At 40.5% G+C, this 23180-nt stretch overlaps 3 protein-coding genes across 4 annotated transcripts in view; 1 reads left to right on the forward strand and 2 right to left on the reverse strand.

Annotated features, from left to right (window-relative positions):
- Window positions 1–1721: 1721 nt before the first annotated feature.
- On the reverse strand, window positions 1722–7246 carry sowahca (sosondowah ankyrin repeat domain family Ca). Its single transcript, XM_063887199.1, has 4 exons — window positions 6716–7246; window positions 5571–5959; window positions 4302–4685; window positions 1722–3991 (listed from the first exon to the last, which is right to left on the reverse strand). Exons 1-4 carry the CDS (start codon window positions 7062–7064, stop codon window positions 3527–3529), a joined length of 1587 nt encoding a protein of 528 aa, XP_063743269.1. The 5' UTR covers window positions 7065–7246; the 3' UTR covers window positions 1722–3526.
- Window positions 7247–8126: 880 nt separating this feature from the next.
- On the forward strand, window positions 8127–16075 carry septin10 (septin 10). 2 transcript variants are annotated; one of them, XM_063887870.1, is made up of 10 exons: window positions 8127–8305; window positions 9631–9754; window positions 9956–10151; window positions 10258–10444; window positions 12369–12530; window positions 12762–12858; window positions 13170–13338; window positions 13428–13560; window positions 14137–14348; window positions 14541–16075. In XM_063887870.1, exons 1-9 carry the CDS (start codon window positions 8276–8278, stop codon window positions 14317–14319), a joined length of 1281 nt encoding a protein of 426 aa, XP_063743940.1. In that variant the 5' UTR covers window positions 8127–8275; the 3' UTR covers window positions 14320–14348; window positions 14541–16075. The 2 variants fall into 2 exon arrangements, with proteins under 2 accessions (XP_063743940.1, XP_063743938.1); XM_063887868.1 differs by having other exon boundaries at window positions 14137–14315.
- A 6366-nt stretch (window positions 16076–22441) lies between these two features.
- The window catches only part of LOC134866983 (E3 ubiquitin-protein ligase SH3RF3-like), a 93070-nt gene continuing 92331 nt past the window's right edge, over window positions 22442–23180 (reverse strand). The window contains exon 10 of the mRNA XM_063887228.1: window positions 22442–22610. Coding sequence (XP_063743298.1) covers window positions 22442–22610 — 169 coding nt within the window. The remainder of the gene's footprint in view (window positions 22611–23180) is intronic.

The following is a 23180-nucleotide window of genomic DNA, read 5'->3' on the forward strand; positions in this document are numbered from 1 at the left end:
ATGTGGAACATGTGTAAAGTACATATTATGGCAATCAAATTGCATATTATTTATAAAATCATGATAATGTGTTGAATCCAAGTTGTTTTAGAGTCAGGTAATCAGTTTAACTGAAATCCACTGTGTGTATGGTGTGTACAGACAAAGGGTAACAATGGATTGCATACTTGAATTTGACTGCTGTAAGCCTACAGACTGTAACAAATGTGTGATGTTATCGTATTGAAAAAAAAACGCCTGTATATCCAAACAAATATAACACATAATTCAAATAATTCACTAACATTACTGAAAGAAATGTTTTTATCGCTTTCACATTAAATGGCTTTTCTGATGATTAGCATTACAATTTCGATATAGTTTTTCAGTGTTGTACAGTTAAACAATAAATCATGAAAACCTCTGACAAGTATGAATACTTTTATAGACACTGCATGTCACAAGGAGAACAGAAAACCAGATACACAGTGAACATTTGTTTACTTATTGACGGTTATTTTGCACTTAGTCACAAGTTAGGCGTTTTATGATGTCATCATGACTGTGGTGACTGTTATGGGAGAGTGAGAGATGGGGATGGATTGGATATGGATTAGTCCAACAGTGAAAGGCCCCAGGCTAAAAAGTTGGCAGTTTCTCTGAAAATATGGCAGAGGAATTTACATAATAGGCATTACTCCCTTCACTTTGTATGTAGGTCAGTAGCTGCAGTCAGACAGTCTCTCTGCTCCATCCAGATCAGCAGTCATCTAACAGATAGGCTGCCCTAAGGCAAATAGAGGGAAATCTACCGTACTGGGATAAAAAGCTCATCCCTTCAGTGACCTCTATGAATCTTGTTTGACGAGTTGACTACAGCAATACCAAAGATCAGAAAAAAACATCAAAAGAGCAGACTCAGACTCAAGAGCTTTTACATTTTTCACAAGCAGCCCATTTTAATCTAATGACTGTATACAAGTAATCCCGCTTTCATATGGCAGATTTATTCTGGTAAACATGAACATGACTAGGGACTGAGAAAAGCATCAGTGCCAGCAGAGCAGATTTTTGATGTCCAATACATTGAATAAAATGTTCCACCCCTTTCATACATAGGATAGCATATGAATATGATTGAACTACTCAATTTTATACTTGTTGCGGCCTCTTATCCTTGATGACTAAGGGGGATAACATTCTCAACTACATGGCTTACAGAAAAAGAACAAGCTACCTGTCCTCTGTCAGACCCATATGTCAAATAAAATAATTGGAATTAGAAAAACCTTAAATGCAGTTTACTTGGTTTGAAATTGTATTTAAAAAAACATTTTAAAGCAAAACGTGTCCAGTGTAGGCTCAAAGATCAAATCAGATCAACATAAATGCTCATTAATCTTAAAAAAGCATTTGGTCTTTAAATACAACAGCAACAGCCACACATACACACACCAGGTGCAGAATGAGGCTCGGGTCTGAATAATATTGAGTGCAGTATCACATGGGCAGCTTGCGGACAGGAAGGAGTGGATATACTGTAAATGGTGGCACAGGGGTCATCAGATCATCAATTATTCAGCACCAGCAGACAACAACAATCACTTGGTGTCAGCAGGACTGGCAAAAAGAAAGCCTGCTTAAATTTGTGTTACAACCCAGACAGTTGGAATAAGCATTTACTTAATGCGTATTGTTAAATTGTAACAACAGTAGCATAATGTTAAAGGAAGAGCACTGACTTCTAAGCAAACCAGTACTGCTTTATTTCATATTCAAGGATGAAACATAAAGACAAGATGACACTGGCTCAGTAACAGTGTATTTACACCACATAATAACTTCACAGTATTTCACAAAGAAGACGGAACAATGACCTACACACATAAAAATGATCAGTGCACAGAATGTTTCCCCTATTCATACATCTGAAAAAGTGACATCAAAGTAGGCTACATACATTTCTACATCAAAAGAGTCAACATTTTAGTAACATGAAGCCCCATGATTTGAGTACAAATGCTACAAAATACTAAGGGATCATTCTTAAAGAATAGGAATAATCAGATATAAGAAAGGATCACATATTTGGGAAAACAGTCGAAAAGTCAATGTGCTCCTCAGCTTGAAATACAGCATATACTGGTCTGGGCTCATTCACAGATGATGCAGACAAGATTGATGAACGAATGATTGTGTACATGCAGAGCAATACAGGAGGAAGATACAGACTCTTTATTAAATATATAATCTGTGGTAAAAAAGCATCAGTTTGTTTGATTGCAGATTTACTGTCAAACTAAGCAGTGCTATGCTGTTTGTCAACGAAAAGACCTGAATAACCTTTCACCAGATTAGATTCATGAGCCAGTTTTTGCATGAATTGCTACAAAAAATGATCCTTTCTGATGAAAATGGTAAATCGTGGTGAATTTTGGATTTGTAAAAACACTGTCAACTACCATTAAACACCCATACTGTTAAACTCCCCCACAAAGAATCAATGTAACAATGAGTTAACCAGACTCAGAGGATTTGAGGTACACTATAGTCAGTAGAAAAACCAGTCCAAAAGTGTAACTGATCATTGTCTTCATAGTAATTGGATCGAAGTCAATCCATGGCAGCTTTCTTTTGCTGTCAAGTATTGATCAACTGTACGGAAAAGTAGAATAACAATGACATTGTAGTGTGTGTATACAGTGCATTATTAATCTAGAGGTGTAACATTTGATCACCCCCATCCATCATGTACAATATGAACCTACCAGCATGATACAAGACCATCAACAGCTGGTTTAGTTTGAGAAGTTTCCTCTCATAATCACAAACCATCTTCAAAGTGACGAGTGCAAACGCGACGACTGTACATGGCTGTTCGGACATACAAGAGTTCTGTGGCTACAAATATTGGAATCTGGTAGTTAAAAATAATAATTCACATTGTTTGAAATGTGTTTTTGAAAAATCAGCACCACCCAGGCAAAAGAAGTTGAAATATAGAAAAGTGTTGTGTAAATATATTACTTTAAATCTGCAAACAAAATAAGAGTTTGGATTACTGTGTTGAAGTGCTATAATAAAACCCCTCACCATTGGGAGTCAAACTTAAAGTGAAGACGTGATACAATCCTGCCTGTTGCATATGTGTGAACAGTTTTCTAGTGTAAAGTATTAAAAAAAAATGGGTGTTATGTTTGCTACCTGCTCTACAACCGAGCCTAAGACATAATACAAAAAAACAACTCAAAACAAAAGAAATTCAAAAAGGAATTGAAAGAGTAGTTCAGCTTTAACTCAATGAATTGTTGCAGCAAATAAAATGCTACATAAACTTTGACCTGCCCTCAGTCTTCATCAACATAGGCCTGATTACTTCAATAAAAACAAAAATAAGTTAGATTTTTAGATAAACATAAAAATACTATAATAATAAAACTTTTAGTATGTGTGCGGTTAATTTGGTCTGAAAAGGTCTGACCTGTCAGCTTATAAAGGTGAGTAAACTGTATTTTGTAAACGCACTATATCTCAGAGTTGTGTAACTTTATCCAAACAGGTTGGACAACGGTCGGGTTCGGATTGGGCTGCTGGCGAGCTCCTCCCCTCTCCCCACCTCCCCCGTGTCCCTGAAGGAGGCGCTGTGGATGATCTGGGCACGGTGGCGCCCCCGGTGCAGCCGTGCATTCAGCCGGCTCAGAGACGACTTCCTCTGCATCCCGCCCTTGTTCTTCCCATTCCCGGCTCCCTCCTCCGCTGACTCAGCAGGTGGGTTCAGGAGGCGCAGTGGATTCAGATTGCCCTGGAGGACTCTGGGAAACCGCCATCCACGCCCTCCACCGCTACCTTTGCTAGTGTTTTCATTGTCTGACTCAGCACCCGGTGAGGTGACCACTCCCTCCTGCTGCAGGTCAGCGGCAAGAGGTGGGGCCAGGTACTGGATGGCCCGCCTCCCGCTGTAGTCTCGAGCCTCAGGGTCCGCCTCCCAGTCTGACAGCAGCACACGGACCACCTATCATACACAGAACATTAAATACTCACAGAAGAGGGACTATTAAGATACTGAAATTGTGATATCTGATTTACTGGTGAAGCACATCATATGAAACTGTTTCTCATCATTACTCAACTATGTCAACATTGGTATAGCTGTCTTCTATTCTGTGGTGGCATGATTATTTCTCCTTACTTGGTATAGACTGTAGCCATCTACAGTGTGTAAAACTGGCAAACTGTCAGAGCACATACAATCATCTGCCGCTTCACTGAGCAGATTTATAACGTGACACCTGACGACCACAACCATGATCCACGCAACCCACCTGTGTATGTCCATGCATGGCTGCCAGGTGTAGCGGTGTGTATCCAGCACTTGATCTCACGTTTACATTCACGGGTATAGCGTTCTCCTTGGCGAAGGCCAGCAGCTGGGAGAGGAGCTCAGCTTTGCCCTGCTTCGCCACCCAGTGGAGGCAGGTGAAGCCTGTCACGAAGTCTTTCTTGGCCACGAGGCTCGGCTCCACAGCCAGCAGGGGCTGCAGGCTTTCCCACAGGCCATCCGAGGCGCACAGCATCCACTCGTGCTCCAGCGGGTCCAGGGTCACTGAGGCGCAGTCGGACACTGAGGAGAGGATCGATGCAGAGTCTCCTTCGCTCCTTATCGAGTCCCGGACGCGTGAACCTCGGCTGATCAGAGACCTCCGCACCTGCAAAGGGAAAATGATAGAAATGAAAGGGTGAATAAACTAAATAAATGTTTTTGGTATCGCATTAAAATATTAATCCTTAAGAGTTGTACCACTGCAGAAGGTTTTGATGTGATATAAAGACAGCGTTTGGAAACAGTTTCTAACACTATCCAAATGGCTCTTCATGGGACCTCGAAGGCATTGTAAAAAAAGTTTTACATCACTTAAAAAGATTTAAAGAGCCATATGCTTTATTGTCATTTGTGGAAGGCCAAAATAATGAATAGCTCATCACAGTAAAGATCAAACAGATGTTAACTGAATAAAATACGTTTTTGACCATAAAGAATTGTACAGTTTCATTTTTGATGATTGCCTCGTGATGAGCCCCAAAAAAGGAGGTAATGGGTAAAAAACCGTAAGAGGAAGGCAAGCTAGATTACTTAACGGTCTCTCTCAGTTACATAAGACAGAAAACTGCTGCTGGGGAGTCATACTTCATGAATATTGCATGTCTGGCTACACCCCATATGGTGTTTTCTATCAGCTCTAAAAGACTGTGGTTGTGGCCAAGCTGCAAATTAAGTAGCAGCAGCAAAGGCCATTCAGGTTTTGGAGCACACCCAAAGGTGAAACACAGGATGTGACATAGCTGCTTTAGGAGTGGCCATACGTGTAACACATTTGAAACAAATGAAAGCAGCATTTCTCTGTTTTATCTGAATAGATGATCTAAACAGGTTGAGGCCCATTTATGTAAGGGTAATTCCTCCCCTGCCTAAATTATTAAATGTTTTAACAGCTACCCCCTGTAGAGAGCTTTGTAAAGCTGCCATGCGTTTAATTATGACTTATAATAACTACATGGAAGCTTTCTTTATGCCGGAAAAAACTGTTTCTTACCTGAGGAGAACTGCTCATCATCAGCTCTATGAAGTTCCTGCGACTCCCCTTGGGTGTGTTGATATCTCCAATAGGGTCCAGCCCTTCCAACGTGCTGTCTTCAGAGAGGCAGCTGGTCAGCAAGGCCCGCGTGGATCCTTTTGACACCCTGCGTGCCCCTCTCACCTGCTGGCTGTGTGACCCCACATGGTGAGCGTGGTCCAGATCTGCAATCCCAATGACTGGAGCCGACTCTCGCCTCCTCCTGTCCCTCAGCCTCACCTCCCCTCCTCCACCAAAGGCAGGAGTCGATGTGTTGGTCTTATTATTCTGGGAGGGGGATGCATGTACCCCATTGCCATTTGACTGTTTGTCATTGTCCAGGCTGGCAGCCAATGAATTGGATGCTCCTGTGGAAACATTGGATATTTGTTATTATCATCTAGCTCTGTGTGTTAGAGTTGCCCTATGGCCAAATCTTAAACTGCATTGACTCTAAAGCAAACTTTCCATTGAAATCCATACAAGCAGTTACTATAAACTTTGATATAACAAAGTTGTCAAAATTAAAGGAAATCATTTTGTAGATTGAAATTGTCAAAATTACTGGACAAAATACTGGTGGGTAATTAAGAGGGCCAGACAATAGAATCAAAACAAATACATAAATAAACAGACACACTGTTGGTTCTATTTGAATTATAGTTGTGAATACTTGAACACATAAATAATGGACTCAAGAAACACCATAGATTTGAAAAAGACAAGGTGCCAATGCCTTTTGTTGTCATTTGTCATTATCCTCCAGCTCTCTGTGTTATGAGTTCAGTTTTCTATGGCCACATATTCAACTGCATTAACTCTAAAGCAAACTTCACATTGTAAACCCTACAGGCTTTTATAGTACAGTTTTGATGTAGTCAATAGAATGTCAGAACTAAAGGATCTGATCATTTGATTTGAGCAATTTCAGTCTTAGCTAGTACAGTGGGTTGTTAAGAGGCCAATGCCAGACAATATGCAAATAAATAAATAATAAATATCGACACAACGCTGGTTGGATAAATAAACATAGGCTTGTTAATACAGTGGTGATATCTAAACAAATGAATCATGGACAAAAGCAATGCCATAGATTAGAATAAAACAAGGTGCCTATCCCTCACCTGTTTGGTCTCTGTTGTTAGGGTTTCCGTTGACTTGGTTGTTGTCCAATGCCTCACTGATATTCCCGTTGCACTCCGCGTGATCGTGGCCGCCTGTGTCCGCACGCATCACCGATCCCGCGCTGCCTTCGGTGTTCAAACAAACAAATTTCACACCGTCTTCTACTTTCACAACCCCCACGTTGTCCACGATGCGTTTCAGAACCTCTCGATCCACCTCTTCATTTGACTGGTCATTTTGACCCGACGCTGGTAGGAAATGATCGATCAGCTCCATCTGTTGGACCCTCCCTCCTCTCTCCATCAGGAACTCCTGCACGGCTTGCTCTGTGTACTGGGACGCCATCATCCTCCTGGACGACCCGACCAGAGCAGCGCAAAGATAGAGTAACTGAATAAGTTACTCACGAACGTTTCAAAAACCATGCATGTTTACGCTACTGTCATTCACTTAGGCTGACGGTGACGACGGATGACAGCATCTTCTCCTTAGTCTCCTCTCCTCCATGGGGAATGTCGAGCTCTTGCAGATAGGGGTCGCACGTAGCTGAAGCAAAACACCAGAGAACCACGGCAAAATGGATGTTGCGTTCACGAGTGGCTCGTATACCCCGGTCTCCGATACTAGTAAACGCGAACATGTAATGTAAGCCGTCACATTTTTGGAGTATGCGGTTTCATTTTAAGTTTTCATTGAATTGTGATGGCATGATAAAGAATTGGAAGTATGAGAAGGAATCGGATGGATCGAATGGATAACCTCCTCACTATTGATAAAACAGATTATGTACTTTACTAGTAACGACTTGGTTATTTTAATTGTATGCCACTTTCTACTTCTACATTTTAGAGGGAGGTATTTTCATTTTACATACACTAAATTTATCTGAGAACTGTATTCTCTGGATGTTTTATAAATTAAGTACAATACAAGAGTGTAACTATTCTAATAACCTTTACTGTATAGTCCTACAAGTGAAGCGGACATGATTGGTTTAATAAAAAGTAACTTTTAGTGCGTTTAAATCATTTGCAGATGCTTTAAATTCATTGTATATTATCTTAGATGAAAAACAAATATCCAAGCAAAACGTCTCAGCATCTCAAATAGTAGTGGTTGGATGTTGGTGTTTCGTTTAAAATGGCTTTACGATTTTTCTGATAGTCCGCAACATGCCATCGAAGATGCTGGGGAAATTAAGTTAGGCTGTACCATTATACAAAAAGGGGTGGGTGGGTGTAAACTGCATTCAATTAACATTATTTTGCTTATTTTCCTGACATTTGCCGTGAATTTTGTTTAATACATTCATATAACGTGTGACACTTTGTGACCGTTTGCCATAATCTGTAGACTTTTAGGTGTGAATCAAATGTACATACTGGGGTTTTAACCTCATTCCTATCGTATTTTCATTAGCGGAGTATGCCCAGTTGTCGACGACGGTAGAGGCAGTGAGGCGGTCCTGATCAGTATACCAAAAAAGAAGTCTGTCTTTAGTTAGCTTTGTTGTCTTTTTTTCAAAAATATTTCTGGTTTACTAACTACTGGGTATAGTTATGGCCTCATCAGATGTTGCTCGGATGCCGGTACGTATTTTCCTTCATTTTGATTGAGTCTCGGTGTAGTTGACAGTTTCGCAGGGAGTGTCCGGCTATCATTAGGTTAGCTCCCGCTAGCCCGATACCTAAACGGCTGTTCAAATGTACAGACTGGCAGTGAATACCCGCACACTTGTAACTGTAGTCCACATACACCCAGAAAATCAGACCGGGTTGTTTTACTTTAGGTTATTCAACTTTTCAAAAGGGTTTCCGTGTTGCTTCTTTCAACAAATTGCACCGCTGATATCGCTATGTTGCTAAATCTACGCTAGCCTCCCAACAGGGATCAGTTGAATAACATAGTTGTGAGCTGCTTGTTTAAACATTCCATTGGTACTTTTAATATCCCATGATTTGAACAAGCGTAAAGTAGTGTTTTACTGGTAAAGTTGAGTGTATATAGTAAGACATATGCTATGTCGCTCGATAATCGCCACTAAAGCTCTTATTCTTTGAACGGAATGTGGTGTTCACATCCGACCAGGCATCCCCCCACCTAAAATAAACACGCTGTCGAAACTGTTCCCCTTATAAACAACATAGATTATAGTTTTTCTAAAGTCGGAGATTTATAATAGCGAATGTTATGTACCTATTTGTACCATAGTATAACTATGTCAGTGTTACAGCCCTATGCTTAACAGACTAGTTCAGACTGGCGCAGGTCAGAGGAGGTCGACAGCCAGGAAGATGTGTGAATGAGAAGAGAGGAGGCGGGCTCTGTGTTTACGTTGAAGATACTTGGAGCTTAAGTTAATGAACAGCCCCTACTGAACCTTTTTTATTATATGTTTAAGATTCAGACCATATTAAATCACCGTGTTTTTTTTGTGTGTAGCATCTCCAATACCTTGTGTAAACCTGCTGAAATGCCCCCTCAATCATAAAAAAAATGCTATATAACGTTGTGTCCTATTAAGTTCATGTCCTATAGGGTTTAGTATATTTATTTATATTAGTTACCTAGAACGATTCAAATGCATTGCATGCTAAAATTGTAATATATTGAGCAATCAACCTACATATGGGTTTTGTGATTTCATTTAATTATCTAAAGGCATTTCTTCATTTATATTACCTATGATGTGGTACAGATTACAAATTATTGCTAGAAAGTGCATTCTTGTGCTTCCCTGCAAACACAGTTCTGAATAATGAAGCAACTGTGTCTTGGAAGTAAACAGTGCCTAAAAGTTCACGTTTCAGTTTTTCTGCCAAAAAAGCTGCACTTCATTGGGTCTTTTTTTCCATGTTTCAGGGGGGAAAGTGGCTGCATTAGCTTGAGAATAATCTGTCTATCTGTGTCATAGCTTCCTCAGGATAAAGCACTCCGGCCCCTGGGCCTGGCTGGCCATGTGGGGTTTGACAGCCTCCCAGATCAGCTTGTCAACAAGTCTATATGCCAGGGCTTCTGTTTCAACATTCTCTGCATCGGTACGTTCACATTCACACACACATAATAAAAAACAATACTCACACCTTCATTGTAATAACTTATAGGAACTTAGAGTTAAGGAATAATGAATTTAAAGCAGTTTGTTTTGAAGTCGAAGTGCCAATCACTCACTAGTAAATTACATCTCAACCACAAATATGAATAACTAAAAATTGCGTCTTCTCTTTTTCTGGCTCCAGGTGAAACTGGCATCGGGAAGTCCACCATGATGGATACTCTTTTTAATACCAACTTTGAGAACTTTGAGTCATCCCACTTTGAGCCTCAAGTGAAGCTGCGGGCCCAAACCTATGACCTGCAGGAGAGTAACGTCCGACTGCGCCTCACTGTGGTCAACACTGTGGGCTTCGGTGACCAGATGAACAAGCAGGAGAGGTGGGAGGAAGAGTGTGTGTGGGAGTGATATTGACTGTGTACAAGAGTTACACTCTCAAAGTGATTAACCCACATTTCTGATCCACCTTTAATGTCTCTCCTGTAGCTATCAGCCCGTGGTGGACTACATCGACAAGCAGTTTGAGAGTTATCTTCAGGAAGAGCTTAAAATCAAACGCTCACTCCACAACTACCACGACTCGCGTGTCCATGCTTGCCTCTACTTTATCTCCCCCTCGGGTCATTCACTCAAATCCCTTGACCTGGTCACCATGAAGAAGTTAGACAGCAAGGTAAGAGAAGGATCACTGTGTGTGTGTTGTGTGTTTGGAAGGGTCAGACTTGGCAATTTACTTAATACCAAGGCATTTAGAAATCCAGCTGGCATGGTTTTCCACATTGCCTTACATACAGACGTTCATTTTTCTTAGATATTATATTTTTGTTTAGTGCACAAAACACTTCACCAGGGTCAGCTTCTTCGGGTAGAATCAGCAGCTGATATCAGAGAGATGGCAACAAAACTCTGTGCTAAATTGCTCATTCTAGTACAATTATGCTATAATTTAATGCTAATGAATTTTACAACATTTTCTAAACATCTTTTCAATAACTGCTGCTAATACTACCATGAAAATATTAATTCCACATTAAAAGTGGACAAAAATCCACTAAAGAGAGGTGTGTCCAACTTCTTATGTGTAGTAATGTAATGCTGCATTGATCTGGAGTCATCGGGTCACATGACAAAAGCTATTAAAAACCATTAAAACTGGCTGATTTTTCCATAAAGATATTAATTTAAGTATAAACTACTAACATCAAATAAAAAGAGGTGTGTCTTATTGTTTAGTCAAGCCGTAATATATGCAATGGATTTTAAGTCACATGGTCACATAGACGCTATGTAAAGAAACGAACATGTTCTTCTATTAAAATAAAGTCCTGGCACATCCAGAATAAAAAGCTGTGCCACATGTCAGGAAGAACTACATCCCGCCCAACAAACCAGAAGGGTTGGAGGTTTGAGGATGGATTTTTTTCAGGAGATAAATGCAGGGTTAACATTGATCTATAATGTGCCTGCATTTAATGGACTGACTCCAGTTGACATCGACATTTTAAAATGGACCTGTCAATTCCCTCTGCTGCCACAGACCCCCATCCCCAACCTTAATTGCATATCATGAAGGAGAGATGTCAATATAGAAAAAGAAAGGAACGCAGTGGACAGAAGCTGATGTGTATGTGATAGTAAAGACCTGTCAGGCACCGTGCTGTGGTTGTTTCTAGACTTATCTCCACATGTTTTTGGGTCTCACTGTTGGTACAGCTCCGCTATCCAACAGACTAAACCCCCTCCCTTCCCTCTTGAAGTGGTCAGAAACTTTCCCATGCTCCCTGTGTGTAGTGACTTTGTGTTTTCTGTGCGCTTGTGTTTTTTCACTACTCTGGAGTGTCAGTAACCCTGGATTTGCGTGTGAATAGAGGAGAAAAAGCAGTGGAATGCTGTAATCACCTCACACACACACACTCCAGTTGTCCCTTTGTGTCACTGTACAGATACACACAGAAAGAGCCATTTGTTGAATCTGCAGCTCTGACAGAGAGACAGTCACTCACTCAGACGGCTATTGGAAAAGATCTCCTAGCATTGTTTTGCTTTTGGGCAGGGTGGGGGGGGTTCTGGCTCAGAAGCTTGTGTAGTGATAACTCAATCCCAGCCTCTCTTTGGCCCGACGAGACGACGGACAGGCAGGCGAGGAATGTGGGACAACTTGGAAATCAGAGTGGGCTGCGGGGCCAGAAATAACACCAGTGACCTTGGTTTATATAACGCATATCTAACAGCTTAAAAAAACTTATTTAGATAAAGGAATTAAAACAAAAAACTTTCATAATAGTTTTTGTTGAATGGTTTTGTGTGTACCTTGTCAGAACCAGACTAATGGATGCTTTTTGATGTATAAATACATAGTTTCATTCCCTGTTGGTCACAAAAACGTCTAAAAAATGTCACAGTATTTCCTGTCACGATGTTATCACACTCCCCTTTTGTTTGTGGTCTCAAGAAGTTATTAATACATCTTTTTTTCTATCAAAGTTATATATTTTCTCTGAATTCTTCAGATAATGGTATTTAGATTTATTAGTGGTTGTTGGGGAAGGATCTGTTACCTTCTACACGTGTATGAACACGTTTCCCCTCTGCTGCAGGTTAACATAATACCAGTGATCGCCAAAGCGGACACCATCAGTAAGAGCGAGCTGAACAAGTTCAAGATCAAAATCATGAGTGAGCTGGTCTCAAACGGCGTCCAAATCTACCAGTTCCCCCTGGACGATGAGACCGTCGCTAAGGTCAACACTACAATGAATGTAAGAAAGGCACTTTTTTAGCACATATTACACCTGGAGTCCTATCTTTATATGGGTTAATGCTAGATAATAACTAAGTATAAATGTACTCTTAATTACTATGTTGTCTTTCTTTAAACTTTTCTTCCTGAAGTCGGTTCAGTTTAAGCAGAAGTAATGTCGATCAAGCTTGTTAATTGCCTGCTTGCAGTTTATGTTTAAACGTATAATAAAATCAAGTTTGTCTTTTAGGGTCATTTGCCTTTTGCTGTGGTAGGCAGCACAGAGGAGGTCAGCGTGGGCAATAAGATGGTGAAGGCTCGTCAGTATCCCTGGGGAGTAGTTCAAGGTGAGGAGGATCATAGTTTGTTTGTCTGTCTTTGTTTTGATACACGTCTGGCGGTTAGTTTAAGCATTGGTTCAATTGAAATCTGTCTGCAGACCTGCCTTTCCCTGTCCGTATGGAAATAAATAGTTGAGGCTCAATACACTTTGACTTAATTTTTAAATGAGCACATGACCTAAAGTAAAAGAAAATATCATTACAGTCAACGAGAGAGTTTAAGTGTCTGATCTATGACTTTTTAAAATGCTTCTCAAAACCTTATTAATATCAGCTGGATGGCTAATCCTTATACGTGACTGGTTTGTGTGTTTCAGTGGAGAATGAGAGTCACTGTGACTTCGTGAAGCTGAGGGAGATGCTCATCTGCGTCAACATGGAGGACCTGAGGGAGCAGACACACACCCGTCATTACGAGCTGTATAGACGCTGCAAACTTGAAGAAATGGGATTCCAAGACACTGACCCAGAGTGCAAACCTGTCAGGTGAGTTCATAAATGCCTACGTAGACACAATACTCTTTTTTTTTTACTGACAACTTACCCTGTGTGTTTGTGTGTGTGTGCGTGTGCAGCTTGCAGCAGACCTACGAGGCCAAGCGCCAGGAGTTCCTGGTGGAGCTGCAGAAGAGAGAGGACGAGATGAGGCAGATGTTTGTCCAGAGGGTGAAGGAGAAGGAGTCTGAGCTAAAGGAGGCTGAGAGAGAGGTACGCAGCAGACACACACATTCAGTCTTTCTTAAAGGGAAAACTGTAGTTGTTCCTGTGTATTGTGTTTAATTTTAAAACCTTGGTTAGTGGTGATGTAAACTTGGTCCCAGACAGTCAGACAAAAAAGGTTGGCTGAGTTTAACTTCTTCTGTAGACAAAACAATGCCATATGCTTAAAGTACTGTCTTTTGTAAACATCTATAACGTGACATACCAAACTGTTGGGAAGCTTGCAATTTTTTGTGAGTCATTACTTTTTTAAAATAAATAACTCCATATCTTATTATTCGTTTTGCTCTAATAAATAATGGGGAAACTAATATCATGAATGTTTCATGATAGGAATTCTTCTTCTGCTTTAAATCAAAGTAATTGTATTCCAGCGTAAGTCAATCTGTTTACAATTTCACATCTAATTTGCTTGGAGTCTGATAGACCTCATTATGAGGAATACAACTTGCATAATAATTCATATTTGCTACATTAATAAGGAGATCTAATGAGTTTGCTTGTTCTACTTGCTACTATCAAAGATGGAGGCATCTCTGTAACTCGGCCCTCTCTCTGTTTCAGCTGCAAAGTCGCTTTGAGCAGCTGAAGCGCCTCCATGCCGACGAGAAAGGGGCTCTGGAGGATAAGAAGAGACTCCTGGATGATGACCTGAGCTCCTTCGGTAAGAGACGAGCCGCTGCCCAGCTGCTGCAGGCCCAGAGCCTCACCGCCAACGGCAAGAAGGACAAGGACCGCAAGAAGTAAGAGGCCTCTCTTATGTGTAGTCAGTGAGGGTAAATATATTTTCTTAAATCGCTTGCGAGTGAAATGAATGTGAGGCTGCAACTCTGTTGACTACTGCTGTTGACTGAGTGTATTTAAGGTCTGTCTAAATTAGTGCATTCCTGAAGTCATTTAATTTGCTAATGGAATGTTTATTTATTGTAAAATGGATCTTCATCTCTCTGTTGTTTTCTTTCTTCCAGCTCTGGCTTCATGTGAGGACAGTGGGATCTGAAGTACACTCCAGTATAACCAGTGACATGCTGGCCACAATCTTTCCAGCCCCTTGTGGCCAGTCTCAAACACTAACCAGAAAAAGCCCCACACACACACACACACACACACACACACACACACACACCCAGCAGCGTGTGCGGGTTTGTGCCAAGGTTTGAAGACTACCCATGAATCCTGTGTACACTTTCTTTAATGGTATTTGTAATCTTCTTTGCAGGTTTTATACTTCTGTGCCATATTTTATATTTATCCTTTTGTTTTTATATAAAACGGTTATTTTCCATATACCTCCCTGCTTTTTTACTTTGTACTTGTGCCCAGAATGAGGGACTCATTCCACAGCCTCCTCCCCTAACGCTGAACATTGATCAAAGGAATGACCGACATTATATTGAAACGGACTTCACATACTTTAGTCGTGTCTGTTTTGTAATGCAGTCAGCTATGAGAAAACACATCTGTAACATGCTTGTTATTTATTATTAAGCCCCTTTCTGACATTCACAACATGAGGAAATTTACATTTCAATCCCAATGTCTAGATAAATGCCAGCTCTGTGCCATGAGTGGAGCAGGTCATTAGCAAAGCCTCAGAGATAAACAATCACTTTATTTCTTCTCCAGCAGTGAAGTGTGAGCTTTGCAGCTCTCCGTGTAATAGTCCTGTCATGTTTAAAAAGAGCCGTCACAGAATAATTACACCACTGAGACCTTTGATATTTAACAGATTTGTAGTTAAGTCCTGCACTGCACCAGAAACCGCATCTGAAAAGGGTTTCAAGTGATCTTTCTCAAAGCTGTTTGAATGCATTCATCATCAAGAGCTGTCGTAATCAGGGGCGCAGGGCATTATAACTCCTTATCCTTTTCCTGTATTGTATCTGATATCTGTTTTTTTCACACTTCCTTTATTCTAAAAACTTTAATTGAGTACACCAGCATCATGTAAACCTGCAACAGTGATTCTCCTGTTCGTCCTATCTCACTTCTCTAGGCTGAGGCTTGGTTTTGTATTAGGTACATGTTACAGCATATATTTATATACATTGTTTTATTTCGCTCCCCCTTATTTTCTTACTGACACAAACATTCGCAGTCTGCCTGAAAAGAGCTGACTCGTGGAGAAAATGCTTTACTTGGAGTCAGTGTTTGTGGACAGGAAGATGCATTTGTGAGTATTCTTCTGGAATCCCAATGAGACAGGGTTTCACACCGCAAAGCCTTTTCAGTACAGACGAAACCACAACAGTAAAGTGTGATTTATAAACCAACATTTACTCACAAACATCGCCACTTTATATATTTACACTAGTGCTTAATGTTAGTGCCTTATCTGTGTTAAGCTTCCTTACACTATCCTCTTAACTCGTACATCCAGGGAAACACCGATGCCTAATAGATCTTGTTCAAGACATATTTGTACTACGCTTATATTTATGGAATAAACAGTGTTATTTGGGAGCTTTCTTCTTTTAAATAAATCCTTGTATTTTTGTCATGATACACTCTGCTTGTCTGTTTGTTTCATCTCACAAAAAAAGGTACCTCTTTTATTGTTATTTATTGACAAAGCATGTATTGTTTTTGATGCAGCTTCATCATGATGGTCATACTTGTAGTATAAAACAGTAAAAGGCAAACTGCTTTTAAATAGTTTTTCTCATTTTGTTTGCTTTTACCCTCTACCACTTGTTTGCAGTGGAGGAGGTTGTTTCGCTTTATAAGTAAAAATATCAATTCCAGAATATAAAGGATTAACTGCTCTGTGTTTAGCTACTTTTCACCTAATTTGTTGTAAATGCATTGATGCAATATGCACAGTGTTAAAGCTTTCTTACAAAACATCTAACTCAAGTGCAGACACAGACAAACCTGTTTATTTGTATTTGATAAAAGAGGTTCCATCAGCCTGGAGAGCATTGCTTCAGAATGTATACTACACATGTTTGGCAATGACAGTGTTTTTTTTCCTTCAGGGTATAGCAAAAATGTACATTTATTGAATCTCTCTACCTGACTTCCGCCATGTATGACATTGACTGTCTGAAACATTTTACAGTAGTTCCAGGTTTGAGAGTTCAGCACTATGAAGGATTTGCTATTATGTATATAATATTGAGATAGCCTTTTTAGTCCAAATATTGAGATAGAAATGAAAATGAGTCAGTGGCAGGGAATAGGCTTCCATACCTCCCTTTCATCAGGGGTGACAGGACAGAGGATGATCACAAGCTTCTCTTTCACTCTAAAGGAAGCTGCAGTAGCTGAACATCTTGGCTGCCAAACATTGATGTATTTGAACACACACAGGAGCTCTGCACCTCCGGGTAGAGGGTTTGTTTCCTGCAGTGTCTTACCCTACCGCTCTTTGCCCTTCATGTGACTCACAGCGGGCACACAGACAGGTAGACAGACAGCTCCTGCGTAAAGCAATGCTGATCGATTCTCCGCAGGGGCCCGCAACACCTCGCAGGTTGAGGAGAGGACGCCCTGAGAAGCATTGATTTGGAGTTATATGGTCACATGATATGAAAGCTATTGAAAAGATATGAGACTTTTCAAGAAAAACATGCTGAATCTTTATAAAAATATGTATATAAAGAGAAGGTAGTCTAAAATGCTGCATCAATTAGGAAATACTCGGTCACATTACATAAAAAAACCCTGCTCATTTGGTCATTACATTACGTGTCTTCTTTGTCCAGTGATGTGTGTAAATGTTTTGCTATACATCAGGAGTCACAGGATCACATGACATGGAATCTTTTGATTGAAACTGATTTGGTCTTCTATGAAAATATTTGTATAAAATGAATTAGTGAGACATCAGCAATCCAAAAGATGTGCCATTAAAGACACGTTGATTATCAATTATTTAGAATAATTATCGTTAATATGTGAAGGTTAGCATGGAGGTTTTGAGAGCAACAGTGGTTCTATGTTGTTGAAATTGGTTTATTGATGTTGCTAAGTGAAACCCTGTGGTTAAGATCGAGGGCTCTGATGTAACCATCCTCTGGCAGTTTGTGAAACTGAGGAAAAATACCGAAGTGAATGTCTGTCTCGTTACCAATCTGAAACTAGCTTCACCGCAGACCAAGATAGCTGTCATATCCCTGTGCTCACACACACACACACACACACCCCCTTGTCACCTTTTGCTAGTCACTCTAAATGCAAATGGAGGTGATCATTGGAGACAGGCCCGGCTGCTGAAGAGATGAGGTTGTCATTTAAGGGGAGTGGTGGCGACGCAGTGAAATTACCAATTACACACCTCGTCCATGCCAGTGTTGGCTCGAGAACACAAGAGAGACAGAGGGAGAGAAAGAGGGGAGAAGATGGAGGCAATGATCAAAAGAGAGAGTGTCAGCTTTATTTCTAAACATTCTCTACTAGCTACTTTGTGATAATGGCTGTAAGACACTTTGTCAGACCGCCCCTACCTGCAGCGTAGCTCAGAAGGCTTCATAAGCTCATAATGAGCACATTGTGAGTGCAGTTATTATAATTAGGGCAGGATAAAATATGATTCTCAGGATTAATCCTCCAAAGGGCAACGCAGAAATCCTAATGAGCTGTACAGGTAAGTGTTTGTTCCGCATCAGAGTACACAAGCATGTTTAGCTTCCTGTCACTGCTGGTGTTATCTCCATTACAAAGCTGCAGGTGGATGCAAGAGAACACACAGAGAATATGCTTTAAAACAAACGCATTTATTGCGAAAAATGCACTTGACATGAAAAAACAATCAAATCAACCACGGGTCATCGGTACAAGACGATGTATAATGATCACATGGTAGAGCACGCTGCATGGCCAGCGCAGAGCATGACTTCAATGGCACAAAAGGCCTATAAATATTCTGCACAATATAGAATAATATATATACTTTGTTTTTTTCTGTTTCCCCTCGCTGTACCGCTGTTTTAAACCCAACTTAGTCATGATGGGGCGTGAGCGTCAACGCCGCACCAAACTTTTTTTTATAATAAAGTTCCTTTTTTATGTAAAGAGCTACATACAGAGGCCCCCTCCCCTCGCACACACACACGCAGACAGACACACTTACACACACACAAGTATCCATAGGAACAAATATGGCCGACATCTAGTTCAAGATGGCAGGGTGAGTGCTCAAGCTTCCTGGAAGGACAAAAACAGGAAGTGCACAGTATTTCGATATCAAATATGATAAAAAGTGTATGGGAAATGCTTTGTTTCGTGTTCGTGCCCAATAGAAATTACCACTGCGGTTTACAATTTCTACAAGGCGCCACGGTAGGATCTCAAGTGGTATTTACAACCAGGGAGCTTTAGGCGAAAGACTAGCTCACATCACTTAAAAAAAATCCAAACAAAATTAACACATTTGCAGTTGAAGGTATTTTATGTAATGTGAGCTCGGTGGGTTTTATTCCTGATGTTTTGACTGTTGTAAACTTTCCTCCTCCCCCACTCAGCATCAACCTCATGAAAACAAAATAAGACCTTGATGAGGAATTGTGCTTGGGTGGGACCCAATAAAATGTGCGTCCTCTGTTCAGTGGCGCACAAACAGATAAGGGAAACCTCGCTGGGGTTTGTGCAGAGCTGTTCTGGGATCTGCTGGTGGAACAAAGCTAATTGTAGTGATAAGAAGAAAGTAGGAAAGAGTCAAAAGATTGGTCTGCTTGATGTTAACACTCAGTGAGTGTGTGTGTTGGCATTTGTAGGCACAAGGATTTGATTGACAGCTTTTAAAGTCCAATGTGGATATTTTTTGGATTGAAGCTTCAAATAACTCCAGCCAAAATTTGACACTTGTTTTTACCCTTTTCAGGCCAAATAAACTGGCATTTTCACATGGCTGAACTAAAAACCTAAATTAAAAGCCCAGATAGTCCGGCACACTTCCCAAATATGGTTCAATAAATATACTTTTTTTAATTAAACACAAATATCTAAAGAGAAGCTGCTTCATAGCCATGATTTTAAAAGCAAAAGCGATATTTTCAGATTATCCCTAGTGTTCAACTGTGTGTGTGTGTGCTCGAGTAGTAGTTCATCTGTTGCTGCAGACACCCATAATGCACTGCCAGCAGCCAGAGCAGGATTGCAGCTCGTGCTGTAAACGCTTTGTAAAGTTTACTCCGGATCCATGACTTTGTTTACTTTCCTTCACAGTTTAGTTAGGGTCCAGTTTTTATGCCCACAATCTAAAAACAATCTTCAAAAAACAAACTGAGCTTTGCCAACCCCACTTCAAGTTCTAAGTGAGTATTATTATACAAGTATTATTAATAATAAAGACCAAATATAAAGGAGAAAATAAATGCTTGACATAATTAGACAATTTATCTGGGATAAAGGTTGGTAGGTATCGTCAGATTTTATTGTCTCTATTAGGACTTCTGTGTTTTGCTTGTTTGTGTTACTTTGTGGAGAGCTTGTAGCAGAGTGTGTGTGTTTTGCTCTGCAGTCACACCACATGGGAAAAAGCAAAGACAAGAGTTTCCAAACTGGAGCATTTTGTTCACTTTTCATTGATGCAATGCAAAAAGTTTCTTTTAATTGTCTTTCCCATATGACATAAAGGCAGTTCACCAAGAAGTCAAGTGTGTTCAGCCAATGACCGACGGAGAGAGCCAATTAGACATTTGTGTGCTCAGCCAACAGGCTCTGTGCCAGTAAGTGTTTGTGCTTTATTCTGGCCCAGTTTAAAAAAACACAGCAGGTGAGGAAAACCATTCATTAACTCTGCTCTCTTACAGAGACATGGCCAGTATTATTGTCTGACACACACACACACACACACACACACACACACACACACACACACACACACACACACACACACACACACACACACACACACACACACACACACACACACACACACACACACACACACACACACACACAGTTCTGAGTTTCTGTGCTTCTATCTCCAGAAAAAGGGAAACAAGGTAGATGGTTGTGGCTGGATGTAAACTAGACAAGCTCCACACTCAGGACGTAGAAATTCACAAAAGCAGACTGACTGTACACTCACTGAAGCCGTACAAAAATACTCGTTAGAGGTTGACAAGATTGGAGGAAAAGTTGTTGTCAAAGGTTGGCAGTTGTGTGGTGGGAAACTTGTCCCTGCCTTCTGATTTCAGGAGTTTCCTCCTCCTGTACATTCTCCAGTGAGCATCGGATCCACACACATTTGGTTTCACAATAGTGCTGCAGTCAGACAAAACTCTCAGCAGAGTGTAAATAAAAGGCAGGAAGAGGAATTGCTTTTAACAAGAACGTATTGATTTCTTATATTCACATTTGTAACTTCTTTGTTGGTTTGAGTAGCTTTATAGATTTAATTTCTGTTGTGCCAAAGAGGTTTGTGCCTGAAGGATTTCACTTGTAGTAACGGAAATCCCTTTTGTCAAATAAATAATAATTGAGTGTGTAAAATACTGTGTATGTCGCTATATTGGCCCTTTGTTTTTAAATATTACCAAGTGCATTCTTTGTCTCTAATAATTCACAGGAAAGATTAAAAAGAAAACGTAATCAAAGAGAATTCAATTTGTTTTGGCGTAACTTTTTTTGTTTCCTCCTACATTCAGCAAGCCAGTTTACTTAGTTTAACCCAGTTGTGGGGTGTCTGTAAAAGTCATATTGAAATTTTAAAAAATGGCGGTATAAATGTATGTGAGATATACAAAAAGAATGAACCACCTATACTTCACTTTTTGCTTGTTGCACCGTTTGCTTTGTGACAGATCATCACAGCATGACTAGTTTGGGACAACACAAACATCTTTTTCAACATATATATAAAAAAACATAATAATGCTACATGCATCGTTATTAACACATATCGGGTTGGTAAGAAACACATGTGCTTGTTGTCACAAACTAGACAATGGTCGTGGACTGTTGGCTCACACTTCCCTCATCACCTGGTGATAAATGTGCACTTCTCATAGAAAGCACCGAAGCGCTGAGGTCTCAGTGGAAAGCAGAGCTAATGCTTTTTGTGCTAATGTTTGCTGGTGGATGATGCCGAGGAGGAGAACAGGGCGGCAGGTCAGTCTGTGCTCTTTGAGTCTGTGTTTCAGTAGTCTACATCACAGGGCCAAAGACGGCAGCCCCTCAATCCAACGCTGCCCCCGGGGTGGGACGGGAGAAGCTGCTCCGCTTCCTGTGTGGCTGGTCAAAGCCAGGGCTAGCTTTCCTGTATGTGTGTGTGTGTGTGTGTGTGTGTGTGTGTGTGTGTGTGTCTGTGTGTGTGTGTGTGTGTTTGTGCGTTTAGTTGGACTGGTATAGGTTTCTGAAGGCAATTACTATTGATGATTGAGTTTGAATTTTTAGAAAAGCGCTCTATAAATTTTATTATTATTATTATTATTATTATTATTATTATTATCAAAAGAAGTCTTTTTTTGCATTTTGCATTTTTCTTTGAAACCAATGTCGGGCCATCCATCCATATATTTATGTAGAAGAGAAAAATCAAACTCTTATGGAAATCTAACCGCACCTTCAAGGTGACTGAGTGTGTGTTTATGCCCTTGTACTTTTACCTGCGTGCGGACCGATTACAGTTTTAGACCTTGAGAGTAAGGGCATTTTGGGATATTTTAGGAAAGTGAGGTCATATGGTCACTAATCAATTTTTCCAATGTGAGAAATAGGTTTTATGGGCCAGTGAGGGTCCTCAAAAGTATAGTATAGTGTGTGTGTGTGTGTGTGTGTGTGTGTGTGTGTGTGTGTGTGTGTGTGTGTGTGTGTGTGTGTGTGTGTGTGTGTGTGTGTGTGTGTGTGTGTGTGTGTGGTAATGTGTGCATGTGTTTTCGACTCAGAAACAGGAACAGTGTTTTTTCATCCACCTCCCGGTTCAGAAGCTTTCTACGAAGCTGCTGGGAAACAGGCCGGTCTTCCCTGTCCTCTGCAGGGTGCCTTTGTACCAGCCGTCCTCCCTCTTCTTGTGGACAAACACCACGTCTCCTTCCCGCAGCTCGATCTCCGCCTCGCTCTGGGGCGGGTAGGGCACCACCACACGATACCTGCCACACACACAATAGCACAACACAGCAGGTAAGATTGGAGAGTATCAGGATCAGAATCAGAAATACTTTTATTAATCCCAGGAGAAATTGGTTTCGCCAAAGTTGTTCCATCTTAGAATGGATTAAAATAAAAGAAATAAACAAGATGATTGCAGATCATTTTGAATGTGCAAGAAACAGTTACAACAGATTATATACAGATATTTAAACATAAGAATTTAAGGAAAATAATTCCATTAAAAGAGCAAAATAAAAAGAGCATGATATTATATCAACAGAAAGAGTTAAGTGGCAGCTTATTGAGTGACCACAGGCAGGATGGACTTCCTGTGGTGCTTTTCCCAAGCATGGACAGCAGTGTGAATTATGGGTAAAAGGAAATATCGACCCTGGGATTCTCTGGGACCAGTCAATATGTCTAATGGATTCTGGGAATCACACAATCATGCCTTGCTTACTTTATGAGTAATCTCCTGCATTTCCCAGAATGCATGTTGAACCTCTCAGAGAGGAAAACTTTAATTAAAAATGTTAGCAACATTTTGAGCGATTATTATGATTTCTTGC

This window comes from Eleginops maclovinus, chromosome 7 (genome assembly GCF_036324505.1).
Source record: "Eleginops maclovinus isolate JMC-PN-2008 ecotype Puerto Natales chromosome 7, JC_Emac_rtc_rv5, whole genome shotgun sequence".
Lineage (NCBI taxonomy): Eukaryota > Metazoa > Chordata > Actinopteri > Perciformes > Eleginopidae > Eleginops > Eleginops maclovinus.

Excerpts from the sequence above, each read along its gene's own strand:
- sowahca (XM_063887199.1), bottom strand. The coding sequence starts at position 7,064 with ATGATGGCGTCCCAGTACACAGAGCAAGCCGTGCAGGAGTTCCTGATG. Across the intron at positions 5,960-6,715 it reads TAACAACAGAGACCAAACAG|GAGCATCCAATTCATTGGCT; the intron begins GTGAGGGATAGG and ends ATGTTTCCACAG. Across the intron at positions 4,686-5,570 it reads TGATGAGCAGTTCTCCTCAG|GTGCGGAGGTCTCTGATCAG; the intron begins GTAAGAAACAGT and ends TTCCCTTTGCAG.
- septin10 (XM_063887868.1), top strand. The coding sequence starts at position 8,276 with ATGGCCTCATCAGATGTTGCTCGGATGCCG. Across the intron at positions 9,755-9,955 it reads TTTCAACATTCTCTGCATCG|GTGAAACTGGCATCGGGAAG; the intron begins GTACGTTCACAT and ends TTCTGGCTCCAG. Across the intron at positions 10,445-12,368 it reads TGAAGAAGTTAGACAGCAAG|GTTAACATAATACCAGTGAT; the intron begins GTAAGAGAAGGA and ends CCTCTGCTGCAG.